General features: G+C 41.8%; 1 protein-coding gene across 9 annotated transcripts in view; it reads right to left on the bottom strand.

The window, feature by feature from the left end:
* Positions 1–21,075, bottom strand: part of msi2b (musashi RNA-binding protein 2b) — a 241,950-nt gene that overhangs the window by 152,298 nt on the left and 68,577 nt on the right. For all 9 annotated transcript variants that reach the window (XM_062407101.1, XM_062407100.1, XM_062407099.1 and 6 more), the window contains one exon: positions 14,980–15,072. In XM_062407101.1, the coding sequence (XP_062263085.1) occupies positions 14,980–15,072 (93 nt within the window). The remainder of the gene's footprint in view (positions 1–14,979; positions 15,073–21,075) is intronic.

Raw genomic sequence — 21,075 nt, 5'->3', positions numbered from 1 at the left:
GCTCTCCCTGGTAGGAGGCACTCTGGTGCTCTTTTGTTTTCCCTACTTAAATCTCCCCAAAGTCACTTTCAAGGTCTGTGTTTAATAATCAGCTATAGCAAGGAGATACGTCTCCAGCTGGCTAACATAATAATACAGTGGCTGATTCAGTCACTGTCCCAAAAACACATTGCCATTACTTAATATCAACGAACTTCAGGATTATAATGTATACCGTTTCAATGCTAATAAATAAACTTTAACTAACTTGGACATATGGTGACATTATCAACTAAAAGTTCCATCCATATACGACTATATAAGTTCTGTAGGAAACGTAATTGTTTATTCTCTGATTATTTCAGTTTTATAGAGAATATGTTGTTGATTTGTTGATCAGGTACGTTGAAGAAGTCAGTGAACGTTAGGTTGTTTATCTGTCTGACAGCCGCTCTTCTGATCAGCAAGGTGTTTACAGTCTTTGGGTTAGGTCTCCTTCTCTTCATCATTGGTGCGGATACCAGGACCAGCGGTAACTTGCTGCTCAGCATGGCTAGTCGTGATCAGCCTGCTCTCTGGTTGTCAATGACTTCCAGCCACCACCTTCACCTACGAGTTTAAACGACGAATCAGACAGCGTAGGTCCTTGTGCATTGTTAATTTATAGTCACAGGGAGGAGGTTAATAATTCAAGAAGGCATCATTGGATTCAAAATTAGCCCCTGAGTGAAGAATGAGTCATCAAACAGTTGAAAACATTTAGCAGGAGGAGAAAAAAAGAGATTCGGGGGAAATAACCCTATAAAATAAGAAATTTTTTATATATATATATATATTATGATCTATTTTCATCTAAAAGGGCATTTAAGAGGGGCATGCCTCACTAATACCAGAGGACATGAAAGGTAGGTCATCATTTTTTTTTTTTTATTCTTGTGAATGAGGATAAAATATGGGAAAAAATGCTATAAGACATTAGAAGTAGAATGATTTTTAAATTATTTTTTATATTCTGTTAAATCATGAGTGTATTTTTGTGACGCTTATAGCAAACCTATTCAGCAATAGAGCCAGTATGTTGCATTGATAAATGCTTAACCAACAGTGTATACATAATTCTATACTTAACATTTAGGGACCAATAGACAAAACGTTGTAGGCATTTCCTGACAAAGCCCCACTTTTTTCCTTTCTGGAGCTTATTCAGAACCAGTTCTTTGTAACAAACCCTTCTACTGTGTCTTTCATCGGAGGTTACATGAACGTTTTTTTACTATGGTGAATCACTGTGCCCCCTGTGCCTGACCCACACTGTCTGAAAGGTTAGCAGTGACGACAGAAGCTATGTCTGAAGCGCCCACCAGGACTTCCTCCGGCAAACAGAACCTGCGGCTCATGAGTCAGTTTCATCGATAAAGCCCTCGGCCCCGTTCGAACCTCGCCCAAGCGAATGTGGCAGCCATGCACAATGGAGAACAGATGTGGTATATGGTCGGGGTAATATAGTCTTAGTCTGCCTCTGCTGCACCTGATGATATGGAGCCAAAAGAGGCATTTGTCAAATGCGATCAGGTGTGATGGAGCGGGGATGGAGAACGAGGGGAGGGAGTGTGTGTGTGGGGGGGGGGGGGGGGGGGGGGGATGCTGAACAGATTGGACCCTGCCAAACTCTCTTCAGAGCATCAGCTGCAGGGCGACAAAGACCACCCCTGCTCGAGGACAGCTCTTTCCTCAAAGGAGAGTATCGCTTACAACAAATCCTAATTACTGAGGAGAGGGCTTCAAATTCAAACCATTGCACATTTGAGAATATTTAAACTGGGGGTGATCTACTGCGCACGCTGAAATGTTAGGCTCAACAAAGGTCCCCCCTCAAAAGCACAATTCATTCCCAAAATACCATAAGGTCAGATTTTAATCAAAGGTAAGAAACACTCAATTCTTCATTTCTGTGTGAACTCTGGCGTTATCTCCCTTCTGCTGCTCTTTTCTGAGCCTATGAAAAAAGATCCACAAGGTCAGAATAAAGGCCAGTCCAGTCCCCCGAGTCGGGCACTTGAATGGAAAGTCTGAATCTGATTTACAGTTTGGCCACATGTGCAAGCTGCCAATGACTGGGCAGTCAGCCAGCCTGAGTGGGAGCGGAGAGGAGTGTGTCAGCCAGGCTGCAGGTAGTAATGAATGCCGGCCTTGTCTCAGTACTCAGAGAACAAAAACAGTGGTGTTGTTTTTTTATACACTAACACATTTATACTATTAACACAAAGTAATTACAATTGCTAGATGTTGGTATGAGGAAATTAACTGTTGAGAGATCAGATCTATGTACATCCTAAACCTTTCTGGCTTGGATCACCAAACCAGCCTCTGCCGCCTGTGTTGCACTTCTGAACCCCCCCTTTCGTAATGACGCGTTCATCTCCTTTATGTAAGGGTTAGATTGCATCTCTCTCACATGTGTTTTATCCTCAAACCAGATGGCAATCTGGTAATTTACATAAATGATTCCTGATTAAAAGAGGCACACCATTGGTGGATCATTTGCAATAAACCATTTAGTTTTTTCCCCCCGACTTTGCCAAAGCAAAACATTAAACCGATAACCAATATAGGAACATAATTCTGATGTACGCGTCATTTTGTTAATTCAAATCTGTTGCACCATGGGATGAAACTCGTGCCGTTAAAAATACAATTCACACTCTAAAACAGTGCTTCTGTGTGTTCATAAAGATTCTTCTTTTAGGGTAGTTACTGTCTAAATGAATGAAGAAATTATAAAAATGACTATGAGCCATAAACTTACATAAACTGGCTGTATACATTTAAGGTAAATATACTGTATTTCTATTGAACATTTCCAAAAGCCCTGTATTTAATATTAACACCAAACAACCTAATATGATCCACAATTGTTGTTTGATCCTGAACAGTTAGTCATAAGGTCAGTATGTTGGCCAAAACAAGGCTATTAAGGTATCATATCAGCAAATATGGCAATAGACAAAACATTTATTAGAAGAATGCCAAAGACCAATATCAAGTTTACTTTTCAACAGGAACATTTCCTGAAAATCTTTCATCAAAATCCCCAGATAAATGTATATATAAATATTATATATATATGGATATATAGATATACTGTACTGTATATAGTGTGAGTCATGTCTGCACATGGACAGTGCATTAAACTACATCCAGGTCACTGAGCGCTCAGTAACTCAACGTAGCCATGTGGTCACCTCCAGTGTAGCATGTTCAGGCATGTCTGCTCAAACAAGGGCATCTGAGGTGTGCAAACACTCATTGGCATCCCCACAGCTCAGACTGGCACACAGCTACCGTTTGGTTGGCTCTGTGGCAGCAGGGGCACAGCGGGGCCAGCAGGGCACGCCGCCACATCTGGACTTTACATTAGGGCCAGCTCCTCATATTGAACAAAATGTTGGTACATGCTTTAAATGAGAAAACTGTGGGCAGTAAAGTCATTGAATAAAAGCTCGACAAACACACAGAGTTTTTACCTTGTGATCATTCTATCTCCGGAACACATATTGGGAACGGTGCGTCTCTTATGGAAAGGGTTTGTTCGCTTTGTTTGAGTTAAAGCAGACACATTTTCATGTCTATTAAGATGTGTCATGTTTTCAGCTTGTCACTTCTATTCACCCGACATTTCTGCATTAAACAAGGTTTGAGCCAAAGCGATACAGCACCAGCAGATGGTCCAAATGACAATTACTTCACAAGTCTACAAAAAAAAAACACTCAATTCAAATACATGCACAAAAAATAGAACAGCTTCTATTTCTTGATAGGCTCAGATTTTCCACCTGAAAATAACTTTATTATACCCTCGCGTTGCCCGGAAGACAGAGACGATTTAATGCAATCAAACCATCACTTGAGGATAATACCACCTGTCCATTTTGTGTTATCCTCATATTACATTCAAATAAAACAGCTGATCAAATCAAACTCTAAGACACAGTTTGCTCACTATGGTTTAAGGATGTGCTTCCATCATCTGAGGCCATGCGATTGTCGTCTGTGCTACCGCAAGAGGAACAGGAGGAAACCGGGAAGGAGAGCAGTGACACTAATGTGGTCACACCAATTCAATGAAATACAATTTATGCCCACAACTGTCAGTGAGAGGGAGCATTAACATATTACTGTCTATCATGCAACACAAAACAAAACAGCTGCCTTGACCTCCACCACTAGAGGGAGAAATAAGCTGATTTACTTCTAAAGAGAGTCAGGTATGTAGTATAATGCTATATTAAAACTATCATGAAATAAGTTTATTGGTGACCCTTTTTTCCCCCTGTGACTGTTCAGCCGTGTACTGACACACCTTTTAAGCCGACATAATTTTATTTCCGTGGGTAATTCGCCTTTAAAAGAGGACGACTGCTCCTTGGTGGCTTTAACAATGTGTGTTCAGCTGAAGAGACTGACGCTGGGCTGGCAGTGGGCTTATCAAAAACAAGTTGAGGCAACCCTCCAGGAGGCGAGATGGAGACGAGGATAAAATCCATGCTTCTGCTCAACTAACCATCAAACCTAATTACATGCGGATGGGACTTATGGGCCACATGTTGGGTTCAAAGTTTCCTGATCAGGAAGTGGCTTGGGAGGGCGCTTTGGTTTCGTGTAAGTGTGTGTGTGGGTTGGTGAGCGAGAGAGACAAAAGAGACAGAGAGAGAGAGCGAGAGAGAGTCAGCGAGAGAGAGAGCCTGGTCAATGTGTCCGTGACCAAAAGATTAGGCTGAGAGACAAGACTTGGTGGCAGATCTTGGCTCCGCGCCATTAGTTCAATCAAGCAGACTTATTTAGCTTTTAGACAATTCGACCAGAACCCTGAGATACCACTTCGCAAAATCAGCTAAAGATTATTCAAGGCATGGCAGCAAAGATAGGGATCCGTTGTCACTCTCCAGCATCTCATGCGCCCCCGCTCACTACATTATTCCTTTTCTAAGTGCACAGTTTAGAAAGCAGACACACACACACACACACACACACACACGCAAACAAACTAAGCCACAGAAATCACAGTATATCAGACACTGAGGTCAGCAGAGAAAAGGTAAATGTAATGACTGCCATGGAGACACAAAAGGTACACACACTTGTGAAGGGCTAACAGCATTTATGTAAATGCCTTCCCTTATATATAACCGTTAACTTAAAATACAGTTTCAAGGGGCATCCCTCTGATGCGAGCGTTATCTTCACCAGTAGAGAGAATTCTGTTTTGCTAGAAAAAATATCGCAATTACTTAATTACTTATCACATCCCCACACCACTGATTGGGTTCGATTTAGGGAAAAAGCAGGATGATTGTTTTGGTAAACAAGTAACAAAATCAGCCGTGAGCTTATTTTAACCACCACTTAAGGCATTAGACAAAATAGGTATTTGCTCTCTTTGGTATTGGCACCTTTATTGAGGGCATCTCTAAAGCTGGTGTCCAAAATAAAGTATACCTAAAGACCTTTTCGTTAGCACAACACTAATACAGTGAGAACATCTTTTCAACTAATTGTATGTTTGATTGAAAATTCTTAATCATTTTGTACGGTGTTCAAGCCTCCGTCTGTGCCTGCATGAGAATCAAATTAATACTTTGATTGGCTCCATTAACTAAACACACATTCAAATATAATACGGATAAGTGGACTCATTTCTAACCAATAATGTCAGGGACATAATCAGTGGTCAATTTACATCTGACTCAATGTTCTGTGCAATGCAACAGTGAACATTTACATTCTAAGATGTCCCTCTCTGTTAAGTACAATAGATGAGATGCTATGCGTGTGTGTGTGGAATGTGTGTTGGCAATATAATTAAACTAATTAACACAAACCCATTTTGCGAATACCCGTATTCCTCTGTCCCAAACAAGTCCCAAGATGTGCTTCTATAATTGAAGTGGTTTGTTTTGTGCCAGATGTTTAAGTAAACTACATGTTAGCAGCTTTAATCTATTAGCTCGTGGTTCATCAGATTGTAATGTTGGATGGCCCACCACTGGGGTCCAGACATAAATACTAAATAGAAATGCTTATGGTCACATGAGAAGAAATATCCATAACCTCACTTCGGCCAGATTGCCAACATTATTTGGGTTATATATCTCGACTTGACAATTGAATGGAACACAATCCTAGAGGTTGAACTCTAATGATTTCTTTTTTCTCCCGATTTTTCTTCTAGTGCCATCAGCTGCTCTAAATGTCACTTGTTCAATGTAAGATCTCACCATCTCCTTGATATAATGGCAAGATAATGTTCTACGGACAGTCATGGTTACGAGATGATGAATCCTACTGACGTGTGCTATCTTCTGGTTCTTAATCCAGCAACAAGAGGTTATACGTTAAATTCGCCACCATCTTGGAAATGTTGATGATAGCATTTAGTTAAATGCATATCTGTTCACAACTTAGATTATCTTTATGCACAGCTGAGTTGCAACAGCAGATATGTGTTGTTTATACTCACACATTTGGGAAAAGATTGCGGTGTAGTTTCACATAGAAAATGTCTGTTAAGGTTTTTAGTTCCATTTTAAAAACAAACCCCAATCCGTCCCTAATGTTTACTGACTCGCTTTTTTTGCTTGAAACTGACCAGACACAGGCCTGTGGATGTGAACCCTGCTGTGACAGTCATGCACTTGCATGGCACCCACCACTGCTATTAATAACTGTGTACTTCACTCAAAAATATCATGAACCTAATCCAGCCAGTGATTGCAATTCCCACAAAACATACTGTACTTGCTGTTGCAGTTTAGTTGTATATACTGTAAAGGTCATAGTGTGGCTGTTGACTCATCTCATTCTGACAACAATAAAGATATAAATGCTACCAAGGTGAACAAAGGATGGAAACAAAGCTGGAACTTACCATCACATATTCATCAAAAACAAAACAAAAATCAATTGAAATTGCTATAATTTGGTTCACTCTGCTCCAGGTAAATATTACTGGATATAATGAGTATATAACAACCAATGTTGGATTTTCCAATGATGTTGCAATGAAACCTAACATAATTGTTTCTAACTAGTGTTTTGAGATGCTGTATGACTTTAAGGCCTTGCATCTGGGTAATCAGACACTTAACGTAGCTGAGAACACCCTGAGACACACAGGCGCAAGCAGTAGGTGTTTCAGATGAGTGAAACCGTTGAGACTTCATTAGCCCTTCACTTTAGACCACAGAACATTGTGTATATGTCCATGTGAGAACATTCACCCGGTGATTTGAAGAAGGCTATGCGATGTGTGGGAGGCACTCTTGACGTGAGCTGACGCTGCCTGTGGTCCTGGCCACTTTGCAGTAGGTGGCTGAAGAAGCACACGCAGTGAGCTACTTGAAGTCATTTTTTTACCCAACACTTGAACTGAAGTCACATTGTTATACATATATAAAAATAAAGCCACACTGTCATTATTGTGGAATAACAGTCAATCACAGCAAATGCTCGGTGCAAAGTAGAGGATATTATTGAAAGTCATGTCGACTGTATGGGAGGCCGGTGAAGGGAACTAGTTCTAAAACTCACATTCAGCTGTACGTCTTTTTTTCTTGCTTATACTGACTGCAAACTGGCAGATCCACTGCTGGAGACGGCAAAGAGGACTGTCACAATGTCCCACTGACACGTTCGACTGTTTCTTTTCCTGTTTCCTGTAACCCTCCAAGATGTGAATAAAGCTGCAGTTAAACCTCAAGCATGTCTTTAGTCATCACCTCGCCGGTTAGGCATTTGGGATGAATCGATAAAGAAGGCTGCAAAAACACCTTTAGCAAATGTCTCAAGATCTATGAAGCTCTAGTTAGCTCAGATGTACGAGGAGCATTGTGCACTGTCATCATTTGAGCTGTACTGATGTCAGCTGCCTGTTCTCCAGGTGGTGCTGAGTCATGTATCATGATCGCTGGTTTCTAGGAGCTCTGCAGTTGGGGGGGGGGGGGGGGAACGACGACATTGAGCACTGACAACACTCTGTAAAGAAAAAAGGAATGTCTGATGAGAATGAAAAGGGTTATTTGGGCTGAAAAGCAGTTTCGCATCCTTTTTAAAAGCCTATAAGGTGAAAGCTGAAATTTGACACCATCATTTTGTTTCTCATTTGGCTGTGGCAGGCAGAGACAGACTTTCTGTCACTCAGAGGGCGGCGTTGTCTTCTGCGGACCTCAACTCTAATGTGCTTGTCTCCACTCGTCTTAAAACATGCATTTGAGTCATAGCAAGGAAATTGCTATCCAAATCGCTATCTCTTGCTATTTCTCAATCTCTTTATAGAAATATGTGTTATATCTACCAATTCCCGACCAACAAACACAATAATCCCCTATATATATGTGTATATATAATACCATCTTTTGAGGCCTTGTGTAAACTACTACAGTCAGTTTTTTGAATTGATAGTTTTCCCTCTGTCTGCACTACTTTTGTGTGAAAAGATATCTCCATCCAGTGAAGAACATGCTCAAACAAGTATGCAAAGCCAGTAGGTGGCAATAATCTCCCCTTCAACGATCTATCAAATAACGGAGAAGAATGCTGTGATCCAAGTAATGTTAGGATAACATGTACCAAGTGATACACAGAGACCTGAGTTATTCAAATTTGCCCTTTGAGAGGGCGATTGCAAAAATCTTTGTTTATGTGACATAACACCCATTTGCGTGATAAAAACCTCAGAGCTATTTAACACTTTGTCAATTCCTGAGAGCGATCTATCGGATCTCTCATGCAGTAATGTTCCGCCTGGCTCCTATCGTCCAAACCCATGCCAATCTTTAGAGCACACATACGGGATATATCAATACATTTTTTTCCATCCACGTGGGAAATAAACTCTTTGAATCTTGGAAATGTTCTCCCACACAGAATTCCCAAAGGACTGTGGTCTGCAAGGCTGAGGTGGAGGCGTCCACCTCCACACCAATCTAATGGTGAGACTGCTGCAAATTACTCATGACACTTCCTCTGATGACATTTTTCGACTGCCTCCCTGTTGAATGGCATCTCTACCCCCCACCAAGACATCCATCCTCCAGCACCCTACCCCAACACACACACATTAATTCCCCCCTTTATTCGTGTCACAATAGCACAGCAGAGATTGCTGCCTCCTGCCTTCACCTGATTGACCCCTTTGAGCAGGTGCTGGATCTGATCCAATCACAGTCAATCTTCTTTAAACATTTCATTCTTTAAGCAGAACAGGGGCTCAAAATTCCATCATTCAATGACCCGATCAGTCGCCGATAACACAATCAAGCCAATCCCGGCTTATCCCGAGGGAGCCATTTCAGGAGGGACAGCTGGGAGATGAGACTACAGACTTACAGAAAGGTGTCAATCTCCCCTGAGCCACCGCTCGCATTGTGAGCCGCCCCTACGCCACACGATGAGTTGGTGGAGGAGCCCATCAGATAGGTATTTCTTAGGATCAGCAATAGTCAAAGATCAATTGGATTTTTTGTTACAGGTCTAATCCTTTAAGTAAAAATGCAGTCACCTGCAGTGAAGACACTCGCATTTACACTCACATTTGCTTTCTCGGGGAAAGACAGACACGCTCGCAAAAAAAAAATGATGTGAAAAACTATAGCTCAATTCTTTAGCGGCCATTTAAAAGGTACTCTATTGGAAATGTCGCTGGGCAACTGGGCAAATAAAGGTCAAGGGGGATATGAAATAGTTTGTCTAACTGGGCCTTTCCCCCTGTGTGTCCCTGCAGAAGCGTGGCCGTATCCACATTCATAGCCAATTCATTTATATTGCTCTGCCCTTCTCGCGGCTGGTCTCAGTCACTAAATGCAAGTGACTGCAATGAGATTGAAGCCCCTGGCTAAATCTCCACTGTAAGGCACATGCTTCATCAGTGCTGCTCTGATCACTCCTTCTAATCACTGGAACCAGACTATATCCTTTGCTGATTGGCTAAGTCGCAGCAGAGAGGAAACAATCACAGAATGTCAGCGGATGATGGACACCGAGACGTTGGCGTAGTGCTGGTGGTCACTGTGAGCTACCATGTAAATGGCATGCAAATGTGCACCTGCACTAGCGGGAGGAGAGGAATGAAGGACTGCAGCCTTTTGATTAGGTTCTTTACGCTCATGTTGAGTTCTATTTTTTCTACATCAATCATCACCACGTTTGCTATGTGACACAAGTGTGTATTTGAGTTGTGCTTTCTTCAAAGCTCACATCATGTTGAAAGTGCACTTAAGTCCCCACTTCACAGATTGCAAGAAAAGCCCTATGTATATTTTGCCACATAAGGTAAAAGAAAATCTCAAGTTCAAGTCTTTAATGAGACAAAGCAACAAGGTATAATTCTGGTGAACATATTCCATTATTTATGAGTTTAAACACCTGGAAACCACCAGTTCTGTTAAGGGCCCAAGTTCTAGTCGTAAAATGAATTCAAACAGTCTTTAAAGATGGTCAGGCAGAGTTATTGCTCTGCCATTTATAAAATCTAAGGCTGTGCAAAATGTCAGCTGTGGTATTAGGTTACCAGAGCCCCAGAACAAATTTCCTGCACTAACAAAGGAATCTTTTTGTGATGCTTTTATGATTTCATTTCTTCCACTCATCTGCTTCCTCTCAGTGAGAGTATGAGAGAAGTATGCAGTCGCTTCCTTGGCCGGAGGTGAAACACTGCAGAGACGGCTGCTGTAGGAGAGGACAGGACAGTCTCACACATCTTTCCAGTGTCCTCCAACAGGTGTCATCAGTCTTACAGTCACAATTTCTTTCAGTCGACTGATTAAGTTTTTTTCCACAAGACCATTCTCTCATCTTAGGACTATGTAGTGACCTTTCTATCTCTACTGTTATCCCTCCTTAACCCAGGAGCAGTGAAAGGGTTAAGCTCCTCCTCAGCCTCCTTTCACCCTTCCTCCTCCACCTCCCATTCAGCTCCACCTCCAGGATCTGGCTCTGGACCAGTGGAGCATGAGAACCAGGACAGCCTGGACATAAAGGGGCGATTGTGGCAATCCAGCGACATGGAAGCAAGAGGCTCTGTTGAAACTTAAAGTCAGCTCTAAGCATCCTCACCAAAGGACAGGAGTGCAGGAGCAGAGTCAGTGAGCAGGAGATGCTTCAGCTTAGCCAAATAAAGGCACTATGAGATACACTCCAAGCTGATTACAATAAACCAATGAGGAAGCATTAGCCACCTGAGCTAATTATGCCTTAAATTGCTGGGAGAGCTCCTGATCATGCCCGGGCAGGGCTCTACCAGTTCGTCACATCCACATTTATAAAGGTGTCATCACACATCCTCCCGTCTTTAATCAAGTCCGAGCCTCAGTGGGACATAACAGGGTGGAAGGTGTTTTGTTAACAGGTGTTAGATTTATTGGAAAGTAAGAGGGCAACTCATTCCATATTTCCACAAAGCGCTGGTGCAGCGCGAGGGAAGGACGTCACTTTACTCACATGAAATGTTTATTATTTATTAAGATCTTCCAACCACACCATATACCCCTAACACACAATTGAAATTGCCAAACAGTGTCAATAGGCTACATGAGAATTGTTGTGATATTATTCAATTCATTATTTTGTTTATTAAATATGAAATCATAGAGCACAGATTTCAAATATTTGTGTGTTTCCAAGGCTGTAAAAGTATTTGATACTTTCTTGGTTACACATGATAATATAAGTGAGTTTCTTTGAATTTTGGATTTGGTCAGACAATAAATATTGTACTTGGAAAAGAAACTGTAAATTGTAATAATCACATTAATCAATGCAATAACAATAAAACATAATTTGAAGCAATTAATGTATATTAAGACTCTTTGCATAATATATACTAATACCATAAAATAAATAGTAAATAAAAAGTAATCATATTTTCCGTTATCTGCAAGGGCCATTTTTGCTTGATTATCAAAGTAATAAATACCATATAATATGTAGTTATTATTAAAAAAGGAAAAACAATGTTTTCACTGTTGTAACCTGTGAAGACAAATTCTGCTAATGATGCAAACCACAGACAAAGGTAACAGTGGGAACAAAACTGCATTAGAATGCTTATAAATTATGCATATTGCAAACAACCTTATCAGTTAAAAATAGCAGGAACATGTCGACCAGTGAGGCTGACATACGAGAGGGGGGGAAAATGCGATTGCTGTGAGCCAGCATTGTCTTTTCTTACAATGTTTAAGTGCACATAATAGCACAAACAGCGCGCTGATTAATTTGACTTTATTGCGAGACAGAAATAGCAGCAGCCTCCAGTGAAGAGTCCTTGAATATAAAGGGAGGCCAGGCAGTGCTGATAAGATTGTCTCATCTGGCTTGCAGGGCTTAGGTGCAGTGTGCTGCCAGAGAGCAGGGGGGGGGGGAATAGAAAGGCAGGATGTGGCTACTATTGGGCAGGTAATAGGATCCATCTGAGGTGCATTCGAATCGGTCAAACACAACCACACTTCAGCTGCATTCAAATGACTATTACAATCACTTCTAATGCACACCTTAAGCGTGTACTGCGGGCGGACAAAACAAAAAAAACGGGGGGGCTCCCATGAAGTTGCGCCAGGCTCGGGGCATGTGCTCTTTCCTAATGGTGACGGCTGGGAGAGTGGCAGTGAGACTGATGTGCATGAGAGCTGTCAGCCTCTCGCCCCCCCCTGACAGAATGGAGACAGAAGGAAGGGGCTGAGGCAGGAGGGGAGCGGAGGGGAGGGGAGGTGTGGAGGTTACAGACTGAACCTGTGACCCAATTGTGGCCACACCAGCTGTTTCCCCTTGCACTGCCTCCCAACCACCGCCATCTCTGCAGACCACATCCTGCTAATTGGCCTATGCTGCACACACACACACACACACACACACCCACACCCACACACACGTTGAGAGCGAGAGAGGGTACGTGCTAAAACATATCAGTGAAATAGCTTGTTCCAAGTGAGGAGGAATATTTGCTGGTGCTTTAAGCTGCAGTTTCCTGATGATTGATAAGTGCTTCAAACATACTTCTCACAAATGTAGATGAGTAGCTGCCCTGCCACCATGCTGGCTAACGTCCCCCTTGACACAGAGACAGACAGACAAACCGATGACTGACACACTTACTGCAACCAAGATCCTATGGAGGGGAAACTCAATTAATTGGTTTCCCCTTCTATGGATAAGTCCTCTGAGTGGGGTGTGTGTGTGTGTGTGTGTGTGTGTGTGTGTGTGTGTGTGTGTGTGTGTGTGTGTGTGCGTGCGTGCGTGCGGCGATAATGGTAGGTTGCAGTGACAGGCAGGTTATTTAATAAATCCCGGGAATGTGAGAGGCAGAATGGAGGGACACAGGCAGAACCGTACCTCGGTTTGCTCTGCATCTTGTCTGCCACAGCCTTCAATATCTCCTCTGATTTGCTTTTCCACTGAAGACACTCGAACCTGCTCGTTCACTCGCACACAACCACACACACCCCTAATCATGCACCCACATAAATACACTTAATCGCTGACACACTCACGCATGGCAAGAGCAGTACGGCAGACACATCCAAGCATGCACAAGTAGGCTATAAAAGCACATGCAGAAACATGCACAAAACTCTCGCTCAATCAGTCTGATTTGTTGGTTTCCTCCTAAGCATTTGAGGATTCCTCAAGGAGGGAAAAAACTTTGTGTAATCAAGTCAATTATGTCATTCAATCAAGTCAAAAATCATTTCAAGCCTTTCCTCCTATCAAATGATTGCGAAGTCGTGCTGGATATTTGCTCGCTGCGTTCTATTGTGCAAATAGGGAGCCTTTATTTGGAACAGCAGACCAGGACATCGTGAGGTCTTCACTCCACTTTTCAGAAGGAAAAAAAAAAAGAGCAAAACCAAAGTCCTTCTCCGCACACAACACTGGGTTTTAAAAGGGGAAAGGTGGTTGCATATTGTCAGTTTCTATTAATTTATAACAGCTCTTTTGTCTCCTTCAGGACATGGTACATTATGTGCCCGTGAAAAATCCATCCTCAGTGAAATTGTTTAAACTCAAGGTCAAGCGCTGATGTTAGAGGAACTGTATCAGCTGAAGGTGACCTTGACTGATGTGGAATATGACATGAGGGAAATGGATCTGCGCTCAGCGTGGGGAAATTATCTGTGAAATGCTGCCACTGTATCAAAGCCTGTTTGTGAGAGCACGCCCGTGTGCATGCGTATGTGAGAGCATGTGCATTTGTGTGTGTGTGTGTGTGTGTGTGTACTATGCATGTCCTTGTGTATCAGAGTTTGCATATATGCTTCACCCAGCTGGGGGTATTGGTCATGAGAACAGCATGTAGAAACTGCTTGAGATGCCAAAAAAAAAGAGAGAAACAGCTGAATATGAATGATGTGGGTGTGATTTTTCTTTCAGAGCCCCCTGGAATAATATTTTCACAATATCAGAACCCCCCAACTTTGATTCCAATCTGCTTTTTGACATTAACGTCATGCCACATTCAGTAAGAAAAACATTCCCCTTTTTTCTAAGGGGGGATGGGGGTGTCATGGCAATTGCTTGTTTGCCCTGCACACACAACGCGTGTTGTCGATCGTGCATGGCGAGTGTGCAGCCGTTGCCATTTTCTTCCGTCGTGTGCTTGACGGAACGTATTTGTCTTACTGTCAGGGAAAGAGCCAGAGTGGAGCCGGCTGGTTTCTTTTAAAGCTCAAATTAGTGTTGGCTACTGCCGGAGCGCTGGCCGTGTGGTCGGAGCCGCGGCGAAACTGTTGGGGAGCGATGCCGGCTTGCCTTCCACTGATTGTGAAGCTTCAATTAATCAAATTAACATCTGTTTTGCCTTATCGTAATGATTATAAGAGGAAAAATTTGAGTTGTTGGAATGAATCAATTGCCAACCACACAGTGCGCAGTGGATTGCAAAGAGGGCTGAAATGCTGCTTACTGGGACAACACTACACGAGGTGGTGATAATAATTTAAACGGCCTTACCTTCCCGAACTGTTCAAAATACTGCTTCACGTCTTCCACTACTGTGTTGGCTGACAAGCCGCCCACAAATATTTTCTTTGTTCTTGTGACCATCTGAAGAGAAAAGGGCGAGAGAAGGAGAAGGTAAGTGACAAAGGCTTCAAATGTCTCACACAACACCTTTAATGAGGCTTTGAACACAGAGAGCAGCACCTGATGGGGAGGAAGTAAAGGAGTGAGGACACATTGTTGCTCAACAGGAATGAACAGGTTCACACAGTCCCTCCACTACGACTACCAATTACGTTTAAATCCTTAAAAGTTTCTGTTCATCTTAAGACAAAATAAAAAGCAACTGACAGTAATTTATTGACTTTTGTCGAACAATTAATGAGTGATGACATAAGGAATCCGAGTGCATTAAAGCCTCATTTGGCTTCAAACTAAAATAATATTAGGGATTAATACCCGCAGCATCTAAAAAGGGCAGGAACATCTGCTGCAGAGAGTACATGCTAAATTTAGAAAATGGCCATTTCTCAGGGAAATACAGTAACAACTCATTGCCAGTAGGACTGTCAGATCCGTGGGGCACGATTTTGTTTTTTGCAAAGGAGCAAACTTGTGAAATGAGTTTAATGCTTCTGTATCAAACAAATCGGCCTAGAAAAAACAAATCAAACAGTATGAAAGATCTGTTTTATTTGTAGCGTCACTCAGGACAAAGCAGCAGCTATAAGATGAGAAGGATAGTATATGGTAAATGGTATTATATGTTAAATATGCACGTTTGACGAAGAGAGAATGATTCCCAAGTCAGTATGAACAATGTTTGTCTGCACCGCCGCACTTTAGGTTAGTAACACCTTCCTAGGCTGAAAGAAAAAGCTCCAAACTAGAACAATCTAAACCACTGATTGTGTATAAAAGCAGATGATGACGGTGTAGAGGCTCCACTGATACACGTGTTCAACCAGTGTCAGCTGTCTGTCATGACATTTCACCCTGTGTTTACAACGTCAAATAACTGATCAAAAAACAAACTTAGAAAAACAACCACTTGAACATGGTGACACCTTTCTCGACTTTAGAAAATGTATTTTATGGGATGTCATGTCGTCCATCTTTTTATACAGTCGATGGATTAAAGTAATGGTCTAACAAACTATGTTGTTGACTTGTTTTTTTGCAGTTCTTTGGCAGCAAGATGAGACTGTTGTAGGTTATTATCAAAAACATTTCTCCCCGTAATCATTACCTGTCTCCTATAAAGTACCAGATTTATGCCAGAGCTTGGGAATTTACTGAGATGATGTGGCATAAAATAATGATTTGAGACGCACTGCCCTGTAATCTTACAAAAAAAAAACCCTGCCGAAATGGCAGAGAAAGTCACAGCAGCTCCCGTCAGAATTAAACAAAAAGCAAACTGATGGGCGCAGGAGGAACACACTCTGGAGTCGCGTGGCGTACAATCAAGAGGGTTCAAAAAGAGTCGGGCCTGATCAAAATGCTGACCGAAACACTTTCGATATATGGAAGAGGCTTAACACGGAGGAAAAAAAAGAAGCAACATTCGGCTAGAGCTGAAGTAACCATCTGTCAAGTGCTTTCCAGGTGCACGCAGTCTCGCAGGCTCATAGCCCGCACATATGCACACAGCCTCCCACACATCGGTCCTCTCTCTTGTTACAGTTCGCTATTTTTTTTTATTTTTTTTTGCTGCTGCTGTGGTATTCATGTCTTTTTGTAAATCAGATTGTATTGTTTTAGCACAAAATTCAATTAAGCGAATGTTTCAAAACAGTGTGGGCGTTTCAAAGGTCCACATTTATTCTCTGGAATTACTCCAATTTAAAAGTGAGGAGGAGAACAGAGATCAGTGCACAGCATGTACCTGGAGGTGCAGCTACCAGCACAGATGTAAGAATCTGGGTCAGAGACCAGCACAACCAGTACAAGTATAATCAATGTGTTATTACATTTACACAAGCAAGACCCTCATCGTAAAGCTTGGGAAAATGTGCAATGGCATCTGTCTCATAATTCCAGAAATCTCTGTCTGTATGTGGTTTGCATATCTCGAGAAGCGCTCATCTTACTGGCTCAACACTTGTCATCACTTTTGTTCAGGGCTCAACACTTTTTTGTGTTGATTCAATTTGGACAAGCAATACGTTCAACATCGATCAACTTTGAATCAACAGGTGACCAATGCTGTGGAACAGCAGCATCAGGGGGTCGTGATAACAGCACGTACACAACAACTGGCACTTAGTGCGACACAGCAGGGCCCTTTTGCAGTTTTCAGAAAGAGAGCATTACCACAGGCCAAGCAAACAGCCCACTCCACACAGGCAGGTTTACAACGTGCACTGCACTAGTTTCAAATAATCCACAAATATACCTTAATAATAAACACACAAAAATAATTGAACAATAAAAATGCATGTACGTTTTGAGCATTGGTGATTCACGTGCCATGTGTAGGTTAACTTGGATAAAAAACTTGAAAAACAAGATGAAAAAACTATATATATAACATATAAATATGATAATTTACAATATGAAAACAACAAAGTGACCCCAGTAAAAACTGATACAAACAAGTCACTCGTCTTACAGGACACAATCCCTTTAAATAAATGGGTCCAGACACCCATGCTTATATGCTAGCATAATACCTTCCAACGCTAAACTACTACTGTGTTAAAGCGAACACATGTTGACATGCTAGAGTTAGCGTGTTTAAACACTGACAAAGCGACATTGTTTTGCATGCTAAGTGCCAGACGTCACATGCAGTGTAATGATCCCCTCAAAGCTAACGAAGCCCAGCACCTGAGGCTGACAGACTGACGAGGTAACGCTGAGCCTGACAAGCTGAGGAGTTTTTTAAAATGTAAAAGTGTATAGACAAAATAAACTCTCCTCTTCCCTCTGGTGCCACCCGCAGGCTGCATATTTTCCGCTGCCCCACTGTGGTTCGGGATCTAAGAATAGCAAAGTTGTCTCATCCATCCCACAATTTAATTTCCTGCCGCGTAATGAGCGTTACAGGTTCGAAGGGAAGCCCGTGGCGATGGGGTTCTTTTTTACCTACTCCGCGATGGACATGCAAAATATCAACTGGCTGCTTTAGGGTTATACACAGAGCTGAGAAGCAGCAGCTGCATCATCCTCCCCAACATCATGCCTCAGGCCTCGGGGGTTATCAGGCTTGGATGCTGCCTCGGGCAACCCCAAGCCATACAACTGCTGATAAACTGGCTTTGCAAGTATTTATCAACATCACGTTTATCATTGCCAATCTAACTATACAAAAAAAAAAAGGGGGGGGGGGGCAGTCGATGTTCATCTCTGCCTGCCTCTCTACAACAGCTGTTTGCCCCACCTCCCTCCTGGGCCACCCATTCCCCCAGTCATCTTTCAGCCTTGTTCCATCAGGCTGCAGCCAGTCAAGTTTTCAGCCATGTCTTAATACTTTGACACGTCTGCCCGGTAGCTAATGGGATTTCTCGAGTACTGGTACCACCCAATTACTTTCTCAGTTGTACTCTCAATGTTGACAGCAGACACAAGGCCTCATAGCTTTATGGTGCGTTCCTCAATGGCTGTACCATGTGGTGTGGCCATTGTTTAAGATACTAGGTACAAATTGCTATTCATGATTGGCTGTTTGATGCATTTTTATGTCCCACTAAATGTATAATTTATTTACAGACTACTTAAAGATCTTTCATTATTCTTTTTGTCATGTAAATAGGCAGCAAGTGCAATAACACGGAGCCGACTGAACGAAACGACTTTAATTTGACATGGATCATTTTACATTTCAACAGACACACTTTCTTTTCAACCAAATCATACGCTACGCGAAATTCCCACTGGGGAACAGGAAATTCCCTACACTGCACTTATGGCGACATTAGTTCTGATCATCTGGATCCAGCTGCACTATTTTAAAAGTCATTTTCGACAACATGTCAGTTCAAAGTGACAGATTTGAAAGTGGACCACTCCTCAACCCAGTTTTATCCCTTTAACCCAATTTTTCAAACATCCAGTTATTTTTGCACCATCCCAAAGAGAGCACGGTGAGCTGCGGGTGTGCACGGGCCAGTGCGTGTGCACTCACACATGAATGTGTTTCTAATTTCTTGAGTGCATGAGGCTGTGAGTGTGAAAGGCTGCAACAATTACTGGCCTAGTGCATTTCCATGGTAATAGAAGCCTTGCTGCAGACACATAAAGGAGAAAAATGTAGAAAGCTTCTGGTGCTCCTCTTACTCTTCTACACCTGTTAGCAGTTTTAAACAAAGACAAACAGTTCTCCCCTAAGTAAAGCACAACCTTTTCCATGAGGTCATCAGGGAGATACTGACGGCAGCTCCTCTCAGGATGCTTGTCACTTCAGTAATGAAGTCAGTCGCGCTCTGAGCCATTTTAATATTTCCAGAACTTAGGACGACACCGCTTCAATTTTTAAAACACTCCTAATGGCATATGCACCGTGTTGATTTTAATAAAAGCACAACTCGAACTGACAGCCTCTTTTTTTTCATAGCTTAAATGCTACATTAACATTGTTACTTTAAGTGCGTCACATTCTGTTTATCAGCAAGTTCAACATTCAAGCACAAAATATTCCCTCAAAAAAAACCATCTAACACTGGTACATTGCCTATGTTGCACAGTTGGTAATGTTGTATGAGCAATGTAAGCTATTGTCAGTCCACATGCAAAATAAACACCTGATACAGGTCATGCAAATACAGTCCAGAGGGTATTAAAACTGACTGCATTGTCCATACACCTCTTCAACAATATTCAACTCGTACCCTGCAGCAGGCATGGGCACACACACACACACACACACACTCAAACAGAAACACACAGAAAGACACAGAAACACAAAGAAAGACATAGCGAGAAGCTCTTAACAGTTGAGCAGCCAGGAAGAATGTGAATGCTGGATCGCACAAACTTGACAACTGGTTAATCTATGGAGCTATTTAAATTATTCATATCCATCACAAAATATCATATAAATATTTATATTGCATAAATACACAGCCTTTTATTCTCTTCATCTGTTGGACAAAAGTAAGGTTTACTCGGCTCTGACACCAGGCAGGGCTTTGTGGTTCGCTAAATGGACTTGAGACCTGAGAATGGCTAAAGGCTGACCTGAGCTGCTGAAGTTAATGCTGAGTAGTCAGAGTTTTTCTATGATGAATTTGAGCCTGAATCAATTTAGTAACTTGAGACACAACCAAGTCGTTACTGCTCCTAAAACGTTTGGTGAACATCCAACACAACTGGTCTCACAATTGCCGCTTATACAATCCTAAGGAGAAAAGCACCCGAAGCCATTATCAGAAGCCATGTTTACAATTGCTACATGCACCACCATTATGGACTGCACCTTAACACTCACTGTGAAATATTCACTTGGCCATAATCATCTGTCTCTGCAATATAATCAGTTCATGTGCAATACATTCATTAAATATATTTGCTTACATTATATATTTCTTTACACTTTAGATACTAGAATCTTAGTAATTAAACTAATATCTATCTATATATCTATATATTTATTTTATATTTCTACTTCTTTCTGCTGATGGTTGCTGTAATATTGCAAATGTCTCCATTGCTGGAGCAACTAAAGGACTTCTTGTTCTTATTCTTAATTTTGGACAAAGTGACACCATGGCGTGGCAACATTTTGATCATATCAACGAGTAGCTTTTTTAATGTTAATGTATGATTCAATTAGGCTAAAAAGACTAATAGGTAGAGCATTAGGTGTGATATGAGTTGACCAAGGTTGTTTCTGGTTGATGACAGTCCAAATAATTTCCACCTTGATAATATTGTGTAGCAATGTAATATCCAAGACACAAGTGTTCTTCCAAATAACTTTAGAGCTGACTTTTTAGTCAAGTTTGGAGATGGAGACACAATTGCATACAAAAATGCAAACCAAACCAATCTAATTCTGTCAATGCTTCTTTCATGGACAATTTCCGGTTTAGGTTGTGTGCTGCATGTGTGAAATGACGACTCTAAACAATCTGCAGTCTTTTCAATCACGTCGGTTCAGTTCAT

The sequence above is a fragment of the Platichthys flesus genome, chromosome 15 (genome assembly GCF_949316205.1).
Source record: "Platichthys flesus chromosome 15, fPlaFle2.1, whole genome shotgun sequence".
Lineage (NCBI taxonomy): Eukaryota > Metazoa > Chordata > Actinopteri > Pleuronectiformes > Pleuronectidae > Platichthys > Platichthys flesus.
The sequence above is the reverse complement of the archived record's forward strand: the minus strand, read 5'-3'. Positions and strand labels throughout refer to the sequence as shown.